Below are 12639 nucleotides of genomic sequence, written 5' to 3'. Positions count from 1 at the left end.
ACACGATTAGGACAATTCTAAGGGCCTGGCACTGACAGGGGGCCCTTTGAGGTCTATTAATATTATATCCTCTTAAGAGGGCCCAAGAAGTAGCCATTCCTTTTGTGGAATGTGCTCTAAAGCCACTAGGGAACCGTACTCTTAAGGCAGACTAAGCCAACTGTCTTAGTGGCACTGTTTTAGTGGATATAATTATTTACATCTATACTCTCCAACAGTTCGGGCCTGTTAACATTGTGATTGTTTGAGTGTAGGGGACTTTAGGGTTAAACTGTGAGATGGAACATTAATATGGTCATGACGCATTGAGAAAAACATCCTCATTCCATTTGTAGGACATAGAGAAATGCTTCAATTGAGGGCTTCTGGGCTGAGCTGCCTCGTTGACCACACAGAGCAGGCACACAGACAATCCGGATGTTTCCATCACCTCCAGCAACTCACTGATGCACTGAGGATCTTCAAAAACATGGAAAAAAGGATTATAGATTGTCTGTAGAACAGAGGTTGTAAAGCATGACTTCTTGCAGGGAGTTGGGAAGTAGAGGAGGCTCTTCTGTTCAGGCTCTTCTGTTCAGATGCAAGTGATATGCTACAGAACATTCCAATTTAGGGCCAGTGAGTCATAGCTCTACCATGAAACAAACATCCAACTTCCTTTAGCCAAGAACCAGAATGTGGTGGATGAAAAAAGTCTTGTCCCAGTCCTGCTTAATTTCTGCCAAAGGGCTTGCAGCATGGGAAAAAGCTGTATCCAGCTTTTCTCCATCAAACTGGTTCTTTCCACTCCTGGACTACCCTGAGAAGTGAGCTATAAGTATGGAGGTTTTCTGCTGCCTGCCTGCATACCTCAAACGGTTTGAAGTTGCCAGGAATTAGTCCAACATGTGAGCTAGCAGGTTTGGAAATCTGGAAAAGAGGCAAGGAGGCTTATTTTTCATAATTTCTTTGGGCTCCCTGCATGGTAAGAGAGAGAGAGCCTTAATGTCCTACACTGCTGTAAGGGTCTGGGGGTTGATAGAAGAAGTGTCGATGTGGTGTAGGGCACCGAGTGCCCAGGAGGGCACCAAAGATCAGGCTCATCATAATAATTAAGCAATAATACATGAGAGAGGGTGTTGCGGTCGTAGGCACAAGGCCGCAGGTCAAGTGCTGAAGATCAGTACACCAGTGCCAATATCTCACGTTATAGCACAAACCTCGAGTGGATTTTTACTTGATTATACATACATATACAGTTCATTATTGCAGTTTATTATTAGGTTTTATGATGAAGAAGAAAGTGAAAATTATTTGTTTGTTTATCCACCTTCTGCGAGGAAGAATAGTACCATTATGTCACACATTCTTGTAAAAACTCTAGCCTTTCTTTCATTAATTGTCTGTAACTGCTTATCCAGTTCAGTTGCAGTGAGTCTGGAGCCTACTAGGAATCACTGAGCACAAGGCAGGAACACACCCTGGAGGTGGCACCAGTTGTTCACAGGGTAACACACACACACACACACTTTCAAATCACCAATCCACTTACCAGTGTGTGTTTTTGGACCATGGGAGGAAACCGGAGCACTTGGAGGGAACCCATGCGAACACGGGGAGAAACACAAAACAGACTGTCACTAGGAGCAGGACTTGAACCCACAACTTCAAGGCCCCTGGAGCTGCATGAGTGCAACACCACCTGCTGCACCACTATGCCACCCTTAACACTAGCCTTGTCTAGTCTAAATTTTTAAGGTGGATTTGGACAGTAAGGCTTGTAAATGCAGGAAATGGTAACTGCTCATTCATATTTTGCTTGTCTCTTGCTTGTTTGTTCAGTTTTCTTCAAACTGGCAAGCTGATCAAGCATCACGTCTGGGGAGGAGGTGGGGAGACAGATGGCTCTCTCCACTGTTTTGAAACTGTATTATAGTTCTGTTTTTAAATTATTGATATTAGTATTACATATTGCTCCTTTAAACAGTAGCAAAGAGTAGCAATTATAAAGTAGCATTATAAAATTATTATTTTTAAAATGGTGTATTTTAAAAATGCTCTGTGCTTTGCATTTCCCCCAGTGGGTCAGTTCATGAGTGTACATTTTTCAAAAGGGCAAATAAGAGCTCTGTCTGATTTGTTATGTTTTTGACTTGTCAAGATGAAGTTAAATTGATTTTGAGGGTCATGTATTTGAAAAGGCTGAAATGGAGAGAGGAAATGGGCTTTTAGCCTAGGGTTATGCAGTGTGTGCCCTGTTTCTGTTTTCAAACGTATGTCTTAAAGCCTTGCAGCTTTAGGGCGTAGGGAAGGATTGGGACATGGCCCATTTTTATCAAAACGGCGCCGCTTCTACTGTGTCTTTAAGACGTTGCCATGGAGATGGATTGCTTGCCTCTGCGTCATCAGGCGGCGTGTTTACTCGACCAGAGGGTTTTAACTGAAATTAAATTATTCAGAAAGCATTGAAACGAAAGGTAAAGTTATTCATTCGTTTTTAACGAGCTTTATAAATTACTTGGACACTGATTGTGTTTAATGCGCCGTTTTATTAATAGTCCGTCGAGTTTTGTCTGTAACGTTCTTCCATGACCTTATGCATGAAATGCTGCTTTGACACCTGTTCTCAGCTGCATTCAGTGGAGATTAATTAAAAAGATTAAATAATATATATTTTTTGTTCCATTTCATATTTTTAAAACTGAACGAATGCCATAAAATAAATAAAATACTATAAAACAGACAAAAATCCAGTAAATATATTTTTGGGCCTAATCACAAAACCCAAATTATATAACAGCTATACCGTTATAATAATTCTTATTAGCCTAATGATGTGTAATGGCACTTGTCATCCTATCTATACATTATGAACTCCTGACATACATGTTATCTTATAACAAGATAGAGTCTTCTAGATCTTGGACAAAACCTTTGTCACTTGATTATTTTCTCTTTGAGATCTGAGCAATGTACTAATCTCATTTGAAAATGTATGTGTGTTATATTCTATTATCTGGTGAGATTACCCTCATATTTTGTCATCCAGACACTTCAGCTCATGTCACCCTAGGTTACTGTTAATTAATTAATTTTGGATTGAAAACCTAACAAATGTTATTTTTGCCTAGACTCAGCAATAAGTGCTGCTCAAAAAAGTTTTTATACAAATTCACTGTGCATTCACTGCCATCATGTGTGAGGGACCTTCTACAATCTCGGGGCCCATTCCTCCCGATCCCTCCCTCTTCCCCGAATATTATGGAAGACCTGCCTCTGGTAAGGACTAGGCCTTAAAGCTAATGTGAAACTGAGCATGTGAATATTTTAGGTAATCGCGCATTTATTCTCATCCTGTTTTTCATTGTCTCCCTTTTCTTTTTTGTGAAGCTCGTGGTCGTCTGGAAGGAAATGGGTCTTTAGCTCTGCTGAATGGACCATTAGCTCCAGACCCTTCTTTGTATCCAAGCTGCTACAGTGCCCGTGCTCCTCAACCTCCTCGCATTGGCCGCAATGCCACACACATCCTGGAACGAAACCAGAAAGGAGAGGTGGGGGTTCTGCTTAGACTTGAGGGTGTCTCCCTGGTCCCCAGCCCAATAAAACACAGTACGTTTACAGCTAATTATATTCACATCTGTAGTGATAGCCATAAAATATGCATATAAACCACTGGTAACTGGCACTAACAAACCATTCACAGCAAAGTATCAGTATTAGTATTTTCAGTTGTCTTCTTTAATGGTTCACAAGGGTTGTGAAGGGAACCAAATCACCCTGAGGATCATTTGCAGAGAAATTATATTTTTGGAAATGACGGTAACCTTGAGTATTGTCATAAAGTAATTAATGAAGAAAATTTGAAATGTACTGTTTTAGACACAGTTTGAAATGAATGGGGTTGGTTAGGTACTTGGCACCCAATAAGACCAAAGGGATCCTCATAATTGAGAATAAGTTGAAGTTGCAGGGCTCAGGACCACCTAGTCCCCCTCAACCTGAAAGTCTGTCTAAACCAGTAAATTTACAATTCTGGTGGTCCAATTCTCAAAAAGGTTTAAAGCATTATGAGTATAATGGTAGCAGAGGATTTGTGATTAATATATATATATATAGACCACCTTCCGCCACTTGGCTACGCCGAGAAATTCTGTCAATAAAAGTTATGAACAGAACCGGTGACAACGGGCAGCCCTGATGGGGGGGGGCTCGTCTATCGCTGGGGCTGAGGTGGTAGGGAAACTCCTTGGCGGTAGGGCCCCGGGGGTGGATGAAGTTCGCCCCGGGTTCCTCAAGGCTCTGGATGTTGTGGGACTGTCCTGGCTGACACGTCTTTGCAACATTGTGTGGACATCAGGGGCAGTGCCTCTGGACTGGCAGACTGGGGTAGTGGTTCCCCTTTTTAAAAAGGGGGATCGGAGGGTGTGTTCCAATTATAGGGAGATCACACTCCTCAGCCTCCCCGGTAAGGTCTATGCGGGGGTACTGGGGAAGAGAGTCCGACTGATAGTTGAACCTCGGATCCAAGAGGAACAATGCGGATTCTGCCCTGGTCGTAGAAATTTGAAAGTTAAATTGAAATTAAAGGTAACAGTAAACAAAACAGTATACAAATAACATGTTTCAGGAATTAAGAAATCTGAATTATATGAAATTTACTAATAAAAACTAGTATTTTAAAAACTAGTATAAAAAATAGTATGCACTACTCAGGCTAACAACAAATTACTATGAAAGTGGGAGAAAAGTTGGTAAACTACTCACATGACAACTTAAAAACTTTTTTTTGTATTGAAGATGTAATCTGACTGATGCTTCTGGCCCATATTATAAATATTTACTAAATTTAAAGTAGCAAATTACAGCCAAGACTACAACAATGGTCATTTAACTGGAAAGCATAATTTTAAAACCCATACATCTGCATATATGTTTTGATGGAGCTTGCTACAATATTGTACATTTTTTTAGCTAAAATGTTTTTTGCTGATAATGGCAAATAATCGGAATAGCTACAATAATTGACCATCTGTCTACACCTAAAAAGCCAGTAAAGTCATCTTTTGCTGTATATTTTAGCTGTATGCACATCAAAGAGGCCTTGGGACCCAATTTTCCAAATTTCTGTTTGCTGTACAAGATTGATCTGTATATTGTGAAAGTATTAAATGAACAAAACTATATGCTCAATTACACAGAATACAAATTCAGAGGCCAATTTTTTTTTACATTAACCTGAGTTTAAAGTTAATAATACTTTTACCTTTAAATAAGAATTAACTACTGTTCATGTTTTTTCTTTAGAATAACAAAATGTATTTAAGTGTCATATAAGTGGTTTGAAATAAAATTAATACAATTTTATATTATTAAAAATAATAATTTGAATGACAACAATATTTAATATTTAATTTCCTTCATCAAGTATTGACACAGCTCTCTGTGAATACTTCAGTCTGACTAATCATCAAATTTATTTGCTCTGAAAGGAGACCACACCAAATGTTTTAAAAGTATTCTTCTGCATGTTTGTTGCAATTACATATTCTAACCAGAGAAGCCTCTAATTCCACAAACTTACTAACTTAAGGACTGTCCTTTTAAGTTTTTGATGCTGTAGCAGATGTAAATTAGATCACTTTTAGCTCCTCCATGTTACAGGATGACTAACTTCTAATGGGAAGGACTATTAATATTTATTAGTTAATATGAATCAATGGTGGGGAAACACCTTTCTTCTTCTTAGTTACGTATGTAATAAGTCCTTTCACTTATTTTGCTACTTCCTTTAGAACCTGCAATGCATGATTACAGTAAAGAGAACGTGCGCAGATTGCGTGAGATCCAGAGACGGTTCCGTGAGCAGGAGGCACAAAAAGAGCGTACAAAGCCAGTTCCTGTTAAAGCCCTGTGGATATCATCGAAATACCAGGACATTCCTTCCAGATTCATGGTAAATGTTCAATTGTTATGCATGGTCTTGATTACGGATAGATGTCACAATTCTCTGTCGTAATGTGTCATATTTGGCCACTAGCCCAAGAAGGCAAATGCCGTGTATAAGTTTATGCTTGTGTTCTTGATTTCTCTTTCTGTGCATTTTCTTGGAAGGAGAAACCCTCACCTAAAAGACCAGAATTCCAGAATTTTCTTAGAGCCCACTCTGTATGTGGTGCTGGTGGACGACCACAGCCTTGTCGCCCTCTTTCAGTGCTAGCTTCCCCTTCTGAAGAAGACTCAAACTCTCAAACAGCAGACTCATGTACAGAGGTATATATATAGAGCTCCTCCTGCTCTTGAAATGACTGTAAATAGTTTCTTGAAATTGAAAGCTTTCATATATCCTATGTATCCTAACTGTAAAATTTTATTTGCTCTGTGGGTATTATGAAATATTGGCAACACACATAAAGAGTGTGATGAATATTAAAACTAATTCATTTCACTGTGTGGAAATGTATTAGGTTCAGTATGTTATGCCATGTGCTGGTGATCACACTGCCATCAGTAAGCTGTGATATTTGAATTTGTGCCTGTGTAGATGAAGGCGAACGGACAATTTGTGGACTTTGTGATTCATAATGCACGTGCTGCACGAAAAACACCACTGAAACGCTCCCAGTCCCTACAGGACCTGCGAAACAAGCAGCCTCCAAGTGCAGTCAAAGGATGTGTGCCACAGTAGTGAGTGGTTATATCAATGTTTTCCATAGAACTACATGAGAGATTAATTTACACATCTGCAGCTGCCGTATGTATTGTTATAGGTGGCAATAGATGGCCATTGAAAGTTTCTCATATTTGTTTCTCTTTTCACAAATTGAAGTTTGAAGGAGAGAAGGGAGCAGTGGAGAAAAGAGGAAGAGGAAAAGAGGAGAAACACTCCTGATCCTTCTGTACCTGTTGGGCATACTCAGATGTCAGAAAAAGAGAGGCAGGAAACTTTGAAGTCTCTCAAAGAAAGTATGTCTATTATTATTCTATTAGAGACTCCCTTTGGTTGAAATATCAGTTTGGTTTTTCACAAATGCCTGGATAAATTTAATTTAAAAAATAAATACATTTTAAAATATATTGCGGACAACAGTGTCGAATTAGGCTAAGTTGCTTCTGTACAGTTCCAGGGTCCTGCGGTTGTCAGTCCCCACCTAAGGACAAATTCTGTGAGAGGTTTTGTGTTCACCCCTTGTCTGAGTGGGTTTCCTTTGGGTGCTTGTGGCCAGTGATTATGGGTAGTCTCCAGTCCCACTTGAGACAGGAACAGGATAAAGCAATTACAAAATTTTAATTAACATGTGTTTAAAAAAAAAGTGTTCATTCTCCTTAAAATACAAGATGGACACTGATGGAGACTCATTTGTGTGCATTTTTAAAAAAACATTTTTTATTAATATATATTTAAATACCTCCCAGTTTTAATTTCTCCATTTAGCTGTTGCATGATACTGCACCTAACAGGTTTTGCTAATAAGTGATAGTCTTCATTCATAGGCATTCATTCATTATGTACATAATAGCATTACAAAAAACAAAGCAAAAAACATTGCATAGACATTTAACAAGATAATTATCTTCACTAGATGATGTGTTTAATTAAAAAAGGTGATAAACTTTGTAACACTGTAAATTACCAAATTACCAATCACCAGTATTACAGCATAAAAGAATACCTGCTTTTTTCAAACATCTTTGAAAAGTTTAAATGCATTTCAATGTCTTTCTGAATGAATGATGAGTAATATTCAGGTTCATAAAGACAAGTTCTTCATGTAATTCTTTTGTTTTGTCTTGAAAACACCACTTTGGATGATACCAATTTTCTGTCTCTTAATGGTACATAACAGCAGTCATGTGGTTTATGATGAGGTGATCTCTCTATCTTGCTCTCTCTCTCTAGCACACAGGTCTCTGGTGAATGAGCTGCTCTCTCTCCCAGTCAGAGCTGACACAGTAGGTGTTCGTGCTCGCCGTGCACAACTCGACCAACGTCTCTCTGAAGTCGAGGAAGCCATCAAGATATTCTCCCGTGATAAAGTCTATGTAAAAAATAACTCCTAAACATCATTAGTCTAAACAATATGTTCATGATTTATTGCTTACTCGTCACATTACTCAAGCTGATTGCATATTTTGGGTTCAAATTATCTGAATTTTTTTTTCTTATTTACACATATTTGCACATACACAAACATTGAAGATCCGTGGTATTTATTTCATAAATCTCAAAGAACACCTCTTCAGAGTAAAGTATGAAGTTAATTTTTTTTTTTAAACCCAAGTTTCAGGACTAGGATTTTTGGGTGATAACAATTGTATTTAAGCATATAACTCTAAACCTATCATTTTAGCATTTAACTAAATATAAACATTTTGCTATGTGTGAACAACTACTGGTGTATTAAGTATAAAGGAGAAATAAATAAAACTGAAATCAGTACCAAACAATATGGACTTGCTGACATTTTGGGGGGAAAAAACCTTTTGAAGAAAACACATGCATGGACTTACCACTTACCATACATAATTCAGTGTGAACCAATATAGGAAATTTTATTAATGAAAATGTGTTCTTGTAACTGGGAAGTCTTCTTCATGAGCATGTTTATGTATATATTTTAAAGTTATTTTAAGGTGTGAATGTTAATTTTCTTGAGTATTGACTTTAAATATGCAGTATCTGGGACTTTTATGTACTGGTCACAGCATTTTTTATTGGTGTTGCAATTTAATGGAATTTTTTGTAATTTGTAACACTGCAATTTGTGATAAAAGAAGTAGTTTTGAAGGTACTTTTAAACATCATTTTTATTGCACGTTGTCTCAGGTTGAGATTCATTGTAGACAGAGCCAGTCCTGGCTTTCTTGGGGCCCTAAGCAAAATTTTAATAAGGGACCCTCTTACCTGAACTCTGTGAGCCAACTTGTGATGATTTTTTTTACAGTTGCACCTGATTCTCATATATATATATATTAAGGTTTACTAACTCTCAGATCCTCCTCTGTTTCCCTAAGTTATATACAAGCCGCACTCATAACTGTAATTAGCCGCCATTGTTATCTGTTGTGCTCTCGTTACTGACCTCAAGCCCAGACCCGTTAAAAACTAACTTTATAAGCGGAGTCCAGTGAAGCTGATGATTAGAACAGCTTTATATTTGAACAAGCGCCTTAATAAAGGCTGAAAGACCCACCGTGTCTCCGACTCAAAAACGCGGTAATTTCTATGGCGCATTTTCAAAATAAAGGTTTGTGAATAAAAGCATATTTTGGTTCCAGGCAAGACACATTTTGGTGTCCCATCTAATGTTCTTTTATTATGTTTAAAATATTTTTTATTTTGAATCCATTGTGAGTGGGTTCTTTTTACTGAGTACGCTTTAGAGGCAAAACAGAAACGCATTAATTAAGACGGCTCATTAAAAATGAAATGCTAATTCCTTGCGCCCCACCCGCAATACCTACACGCCCACACTTTAAAGAAAGGCTGCACTAGTCAAAATGTAATTAAAGATACCTCAACTTGTTATTTCGCCTAGTCAAAATATAATTACAGATATCTTAATTTAGAAATATATCTAGTAATCAATGAATTTAAAATATTTGTAATATAAATCCAGTCACACGGTTTAATGTTAAAACCGCTTGCCATACACCCTCACTAACATGACATGAGGAGCCTCCCTCATTTGCAGGGCCCTACGTAGCGTGGGTCCGACTGTGACTGTACAAATAAAATTTAAATAGACAGTTGTAACGGTTACAGCTACGCTGTGCCTTTAAGAGAGGGGACCTCTTTGTTTATTTATGGGTGCAGGTATATAGATAAACCGCGACCCTGAAATGGAGAAGCGGGAAAGAAAATGTATGTATATAGATAAGGGTCTCTCCAATGAGGGGTGGGGCCAGTAGAGTGACCCCAAGGAGAAGAGGGTAAGCTGGTACAGGAAAATTAGACTGCACTCTTCCATCTTAGTGTAGACTACTGAATCCAGTAACACTATTAAAAAGCTCCCCGCTGTCCTTTCCTTTATGTATGAACGGCTGGGGTAGCAGCTGTGTGACCTGGCTTTGTATGGTGTAGTAGCTATAAACTAGCCTTGATGTATGTGTCCGGAATGCTAACTGCTAGCGGCTTACTACACACCATGTAACCTCTAGGACTGGAGCTTCTCAAATTCCCCGCCCTAAAGGGGAGGTTTGCACAGACTGTTACACAGTGAAGCAAGGACTTTAGATTCACGCTTATAAACTCTTAATATTGCACTAATGTTACACTGCCTTGTAATGTGAATAAATATTTTTTAGTAATAACCACACATGTAACGGTAATTTTGTTATTAATGTAATTTACAATATACAGAAAAAAGTCTGTTAGCATATTATTCATGATTAATTTAGCAGCCTCTAAAATAACTTCAAATTAAATATTTGATTCTCAGTAATTAGACATTAATTTGAGGAAAAATTGCTTCTAATTTAAAGTTACAATTTAAGTTAAAACTTTGTTTTAATAATATGCAAATACAATTACAAAAGTAATATTATATTGACAAAGTTTGTAGACATCTGTTTACTCAATATTGTTTCTGAAAATAAGGGTATTTATTGGAGAGATTGTTCATTCTTTATCCCTCTAGCTGATGTTGTGCGTGAATTAGAGCTAGAGTTAGAACATTTGACCATATAACCCCAGTTCTCTTGTCCCTACGCTGGCTACCCATAAAATTTTACATTGACTATAAAATACTCCTCTTAGCTTATAAATCTCTAAATGGTTTAGGCCGGCAGAATCTTACTGAACTTCAAATACCTTATCTCCCGTCATGTCCACTTTTTTGTTCCTCAAATTAAGAAAAACACTGCAGGAGGAAGAACCTATTCTCACAAAGCTCCTCAACTCTGGAATAGCCTTCCGGTTACTGTTTGGGGCTCAGACATACTCTCAATCTTTAAATCTAGATTAAAAACCCAACCTTTTCACACAAGCTTTTGGTTAATCACTCACTTTCAGGTTACTCTTACTCTATTAGTGTTAGAGCTGCTTTTCATATTACTACTTTGTACTACTTTGTATTAACCCTGTCATAACCTAACCTAACAGCTTTTTTATTTAGGTTTCTGGTAAATGGCAACCAGACTGCACTCTCTCTCTCACCTGCTGTCTGTTCTCTTGCCTGGTCAATGGAAGCTTTTTTTGCAGGACAATTTTGCCCTTGCTTTACCATGAACCTACAACCCATTTACTCCAGGTGTTGCCCTGATTCAGCACCTGACCCTGTGTATCCTGTACAAGATCCTGGCCTTGTCTCACCTACAGTATTATGCTTGGCCATGCCTGAATGCTGTTTTTTTCTCAAATTAACTCTGCACCTATTTTTACCACCTCCTCCTTCCTAATACTCATAAATCATTAATATTTTACCTTCTGGACCTGAAATTGATCCCTGCCATCAAAGCTATATTTTTAGAGTTTATTAGCAAATAAAAAAAATATTCCCCCCATAGATGTAGGCCTAACCCTTCACCTTTGCCTTCATTCAGTATGCCTATCTATAGATGGTCCCCACCTCCATTGCTTCTCTGCAACTTGAATACTCCATCCCAAAAATTGATGGGATTGGTTCCTTAGGTTTATGACATAAGAAACCCTTGCTGTTTGAATCTGCCCTGTCTCTGAGGCTGTCTTTGAGACACTTCAGTTTTAACGTGGAAATGCTCATTGCAACTGCTTATTTAATTCATTATACACATCTTGCATATTTAAAAAAAACACTACATGAGCATTTTTTATTTCTTCCTTAGAGGGTGTCTAATTAAAATAGGTGTTTACAAACTATTGGATAAAATTTTTGACAACGGTCCCTTACTATGGCGTCTGAAGACCTGCTTAATTTATGGAACCAAATCTGTCTCATTAGATTTTGAAATATTACCACCTTTGAATTTGTAGCACTGAATTTGTTTTGCACTGAAATTATGCATCTGAATATAATTGCTCTTGAATAGAACTTGTGAATTTTCAAGAACACGTTTTCACTGTTATTATTCAAGGTTAATAAATTCAGATAAAAAAAAATTCAAGCTCAAAAAAATTCAAACAATATATTTCGAAGTTGCTCAGATTCAGTAGACGAAATTGTGTGTCATATCACATGCTATGTTCACAGGGCCATTACAAAAATTCCACAGTAAAATTTCTTCATCTTCAGGATATCAATAGTCTGTTATATTGTGTGTCAGATTTTTTAAACACTTTGAAACTAAAGAGATAATATTGACTCTATTGACTTGCAGCCACAACTGATTGACTGGGGGCTGCCAATGGCCGACTATGTGCTGCAACTGATTGACTGGCGGCTGCAACTGTTTGACTGGCAGCTGCCAATGGTTGACTGGCGGCTGCAACTGATTGACTGACGGCTGCAACTGATTGACTTGTGGCTGCAACCAACTGACTGGCAGCTGCCAGTGGTCGACTGGCTGACTGGCGGCTGCAATTGATTGACTGGCAGCTGCCACTGACAGGTACTTCCTGCTGCCAGCTGCCAGTAAGAGATTAAACTGATGGGGTCATCATGTCGTGTGGATGCATTTAATAAATAATTCTGTTCACTTCACTAACTGCTTCTTTCACAACTTACTCATGGCGCACAGACTGTT

General features: G+C 38.0%; 1 protein-coding gene across 1 annotated transcript; it reads left to right on the top strand.

Moving 5' to 3' along the window:
• The first annotated feature begins 2355 nt into the window (after positions 1-2355).
• On the top strand, positions 2356-8838 carry enkd1 (enkurin domain containing 1). Its single transcript, XM_066644441.1, has 8 exons — positions 2356-2456; positions 3111-3258; positions 3370-3588; positions 5772-5932; positions 6091-6249; positions 6521-6663; positions 6806-6942; positions 7877-8838. The coding sequence occupies exons 2-8, from the start codon at positions 3174-3176 to the stop codon at positions 8035-8037; spliced, it is 1065 nt and encodes a 354-aa protein (XP_066500538.1). The 5' UTR covers positions 2356-2456; positions 3111-3173; the 3' UTR covers positions 8038-8838.
• Positions 8839-12639: the final 3801 nt, after the last annotated feature.

The sequence above is a fragment of the Hoplias malabaricus genome, chromosome 14 (genome assembly GCF_029633855.1).
Source record: "Hoplias malabaricus isolate fHopMal1 chromosome 14, fHopMal1.hap1, whole genome shotgun sequence".
In the NCBI taxonomy this organism is placed as follows: Eukaryota; Metazoa; Chordata; class Actinopteri; order Characiformes; family Erythrinidae; genus Hoplias; species Hoplias malabaricus.
This window is presented reverse-complemented; position numbering and strand designations above follow the sequence as displayed.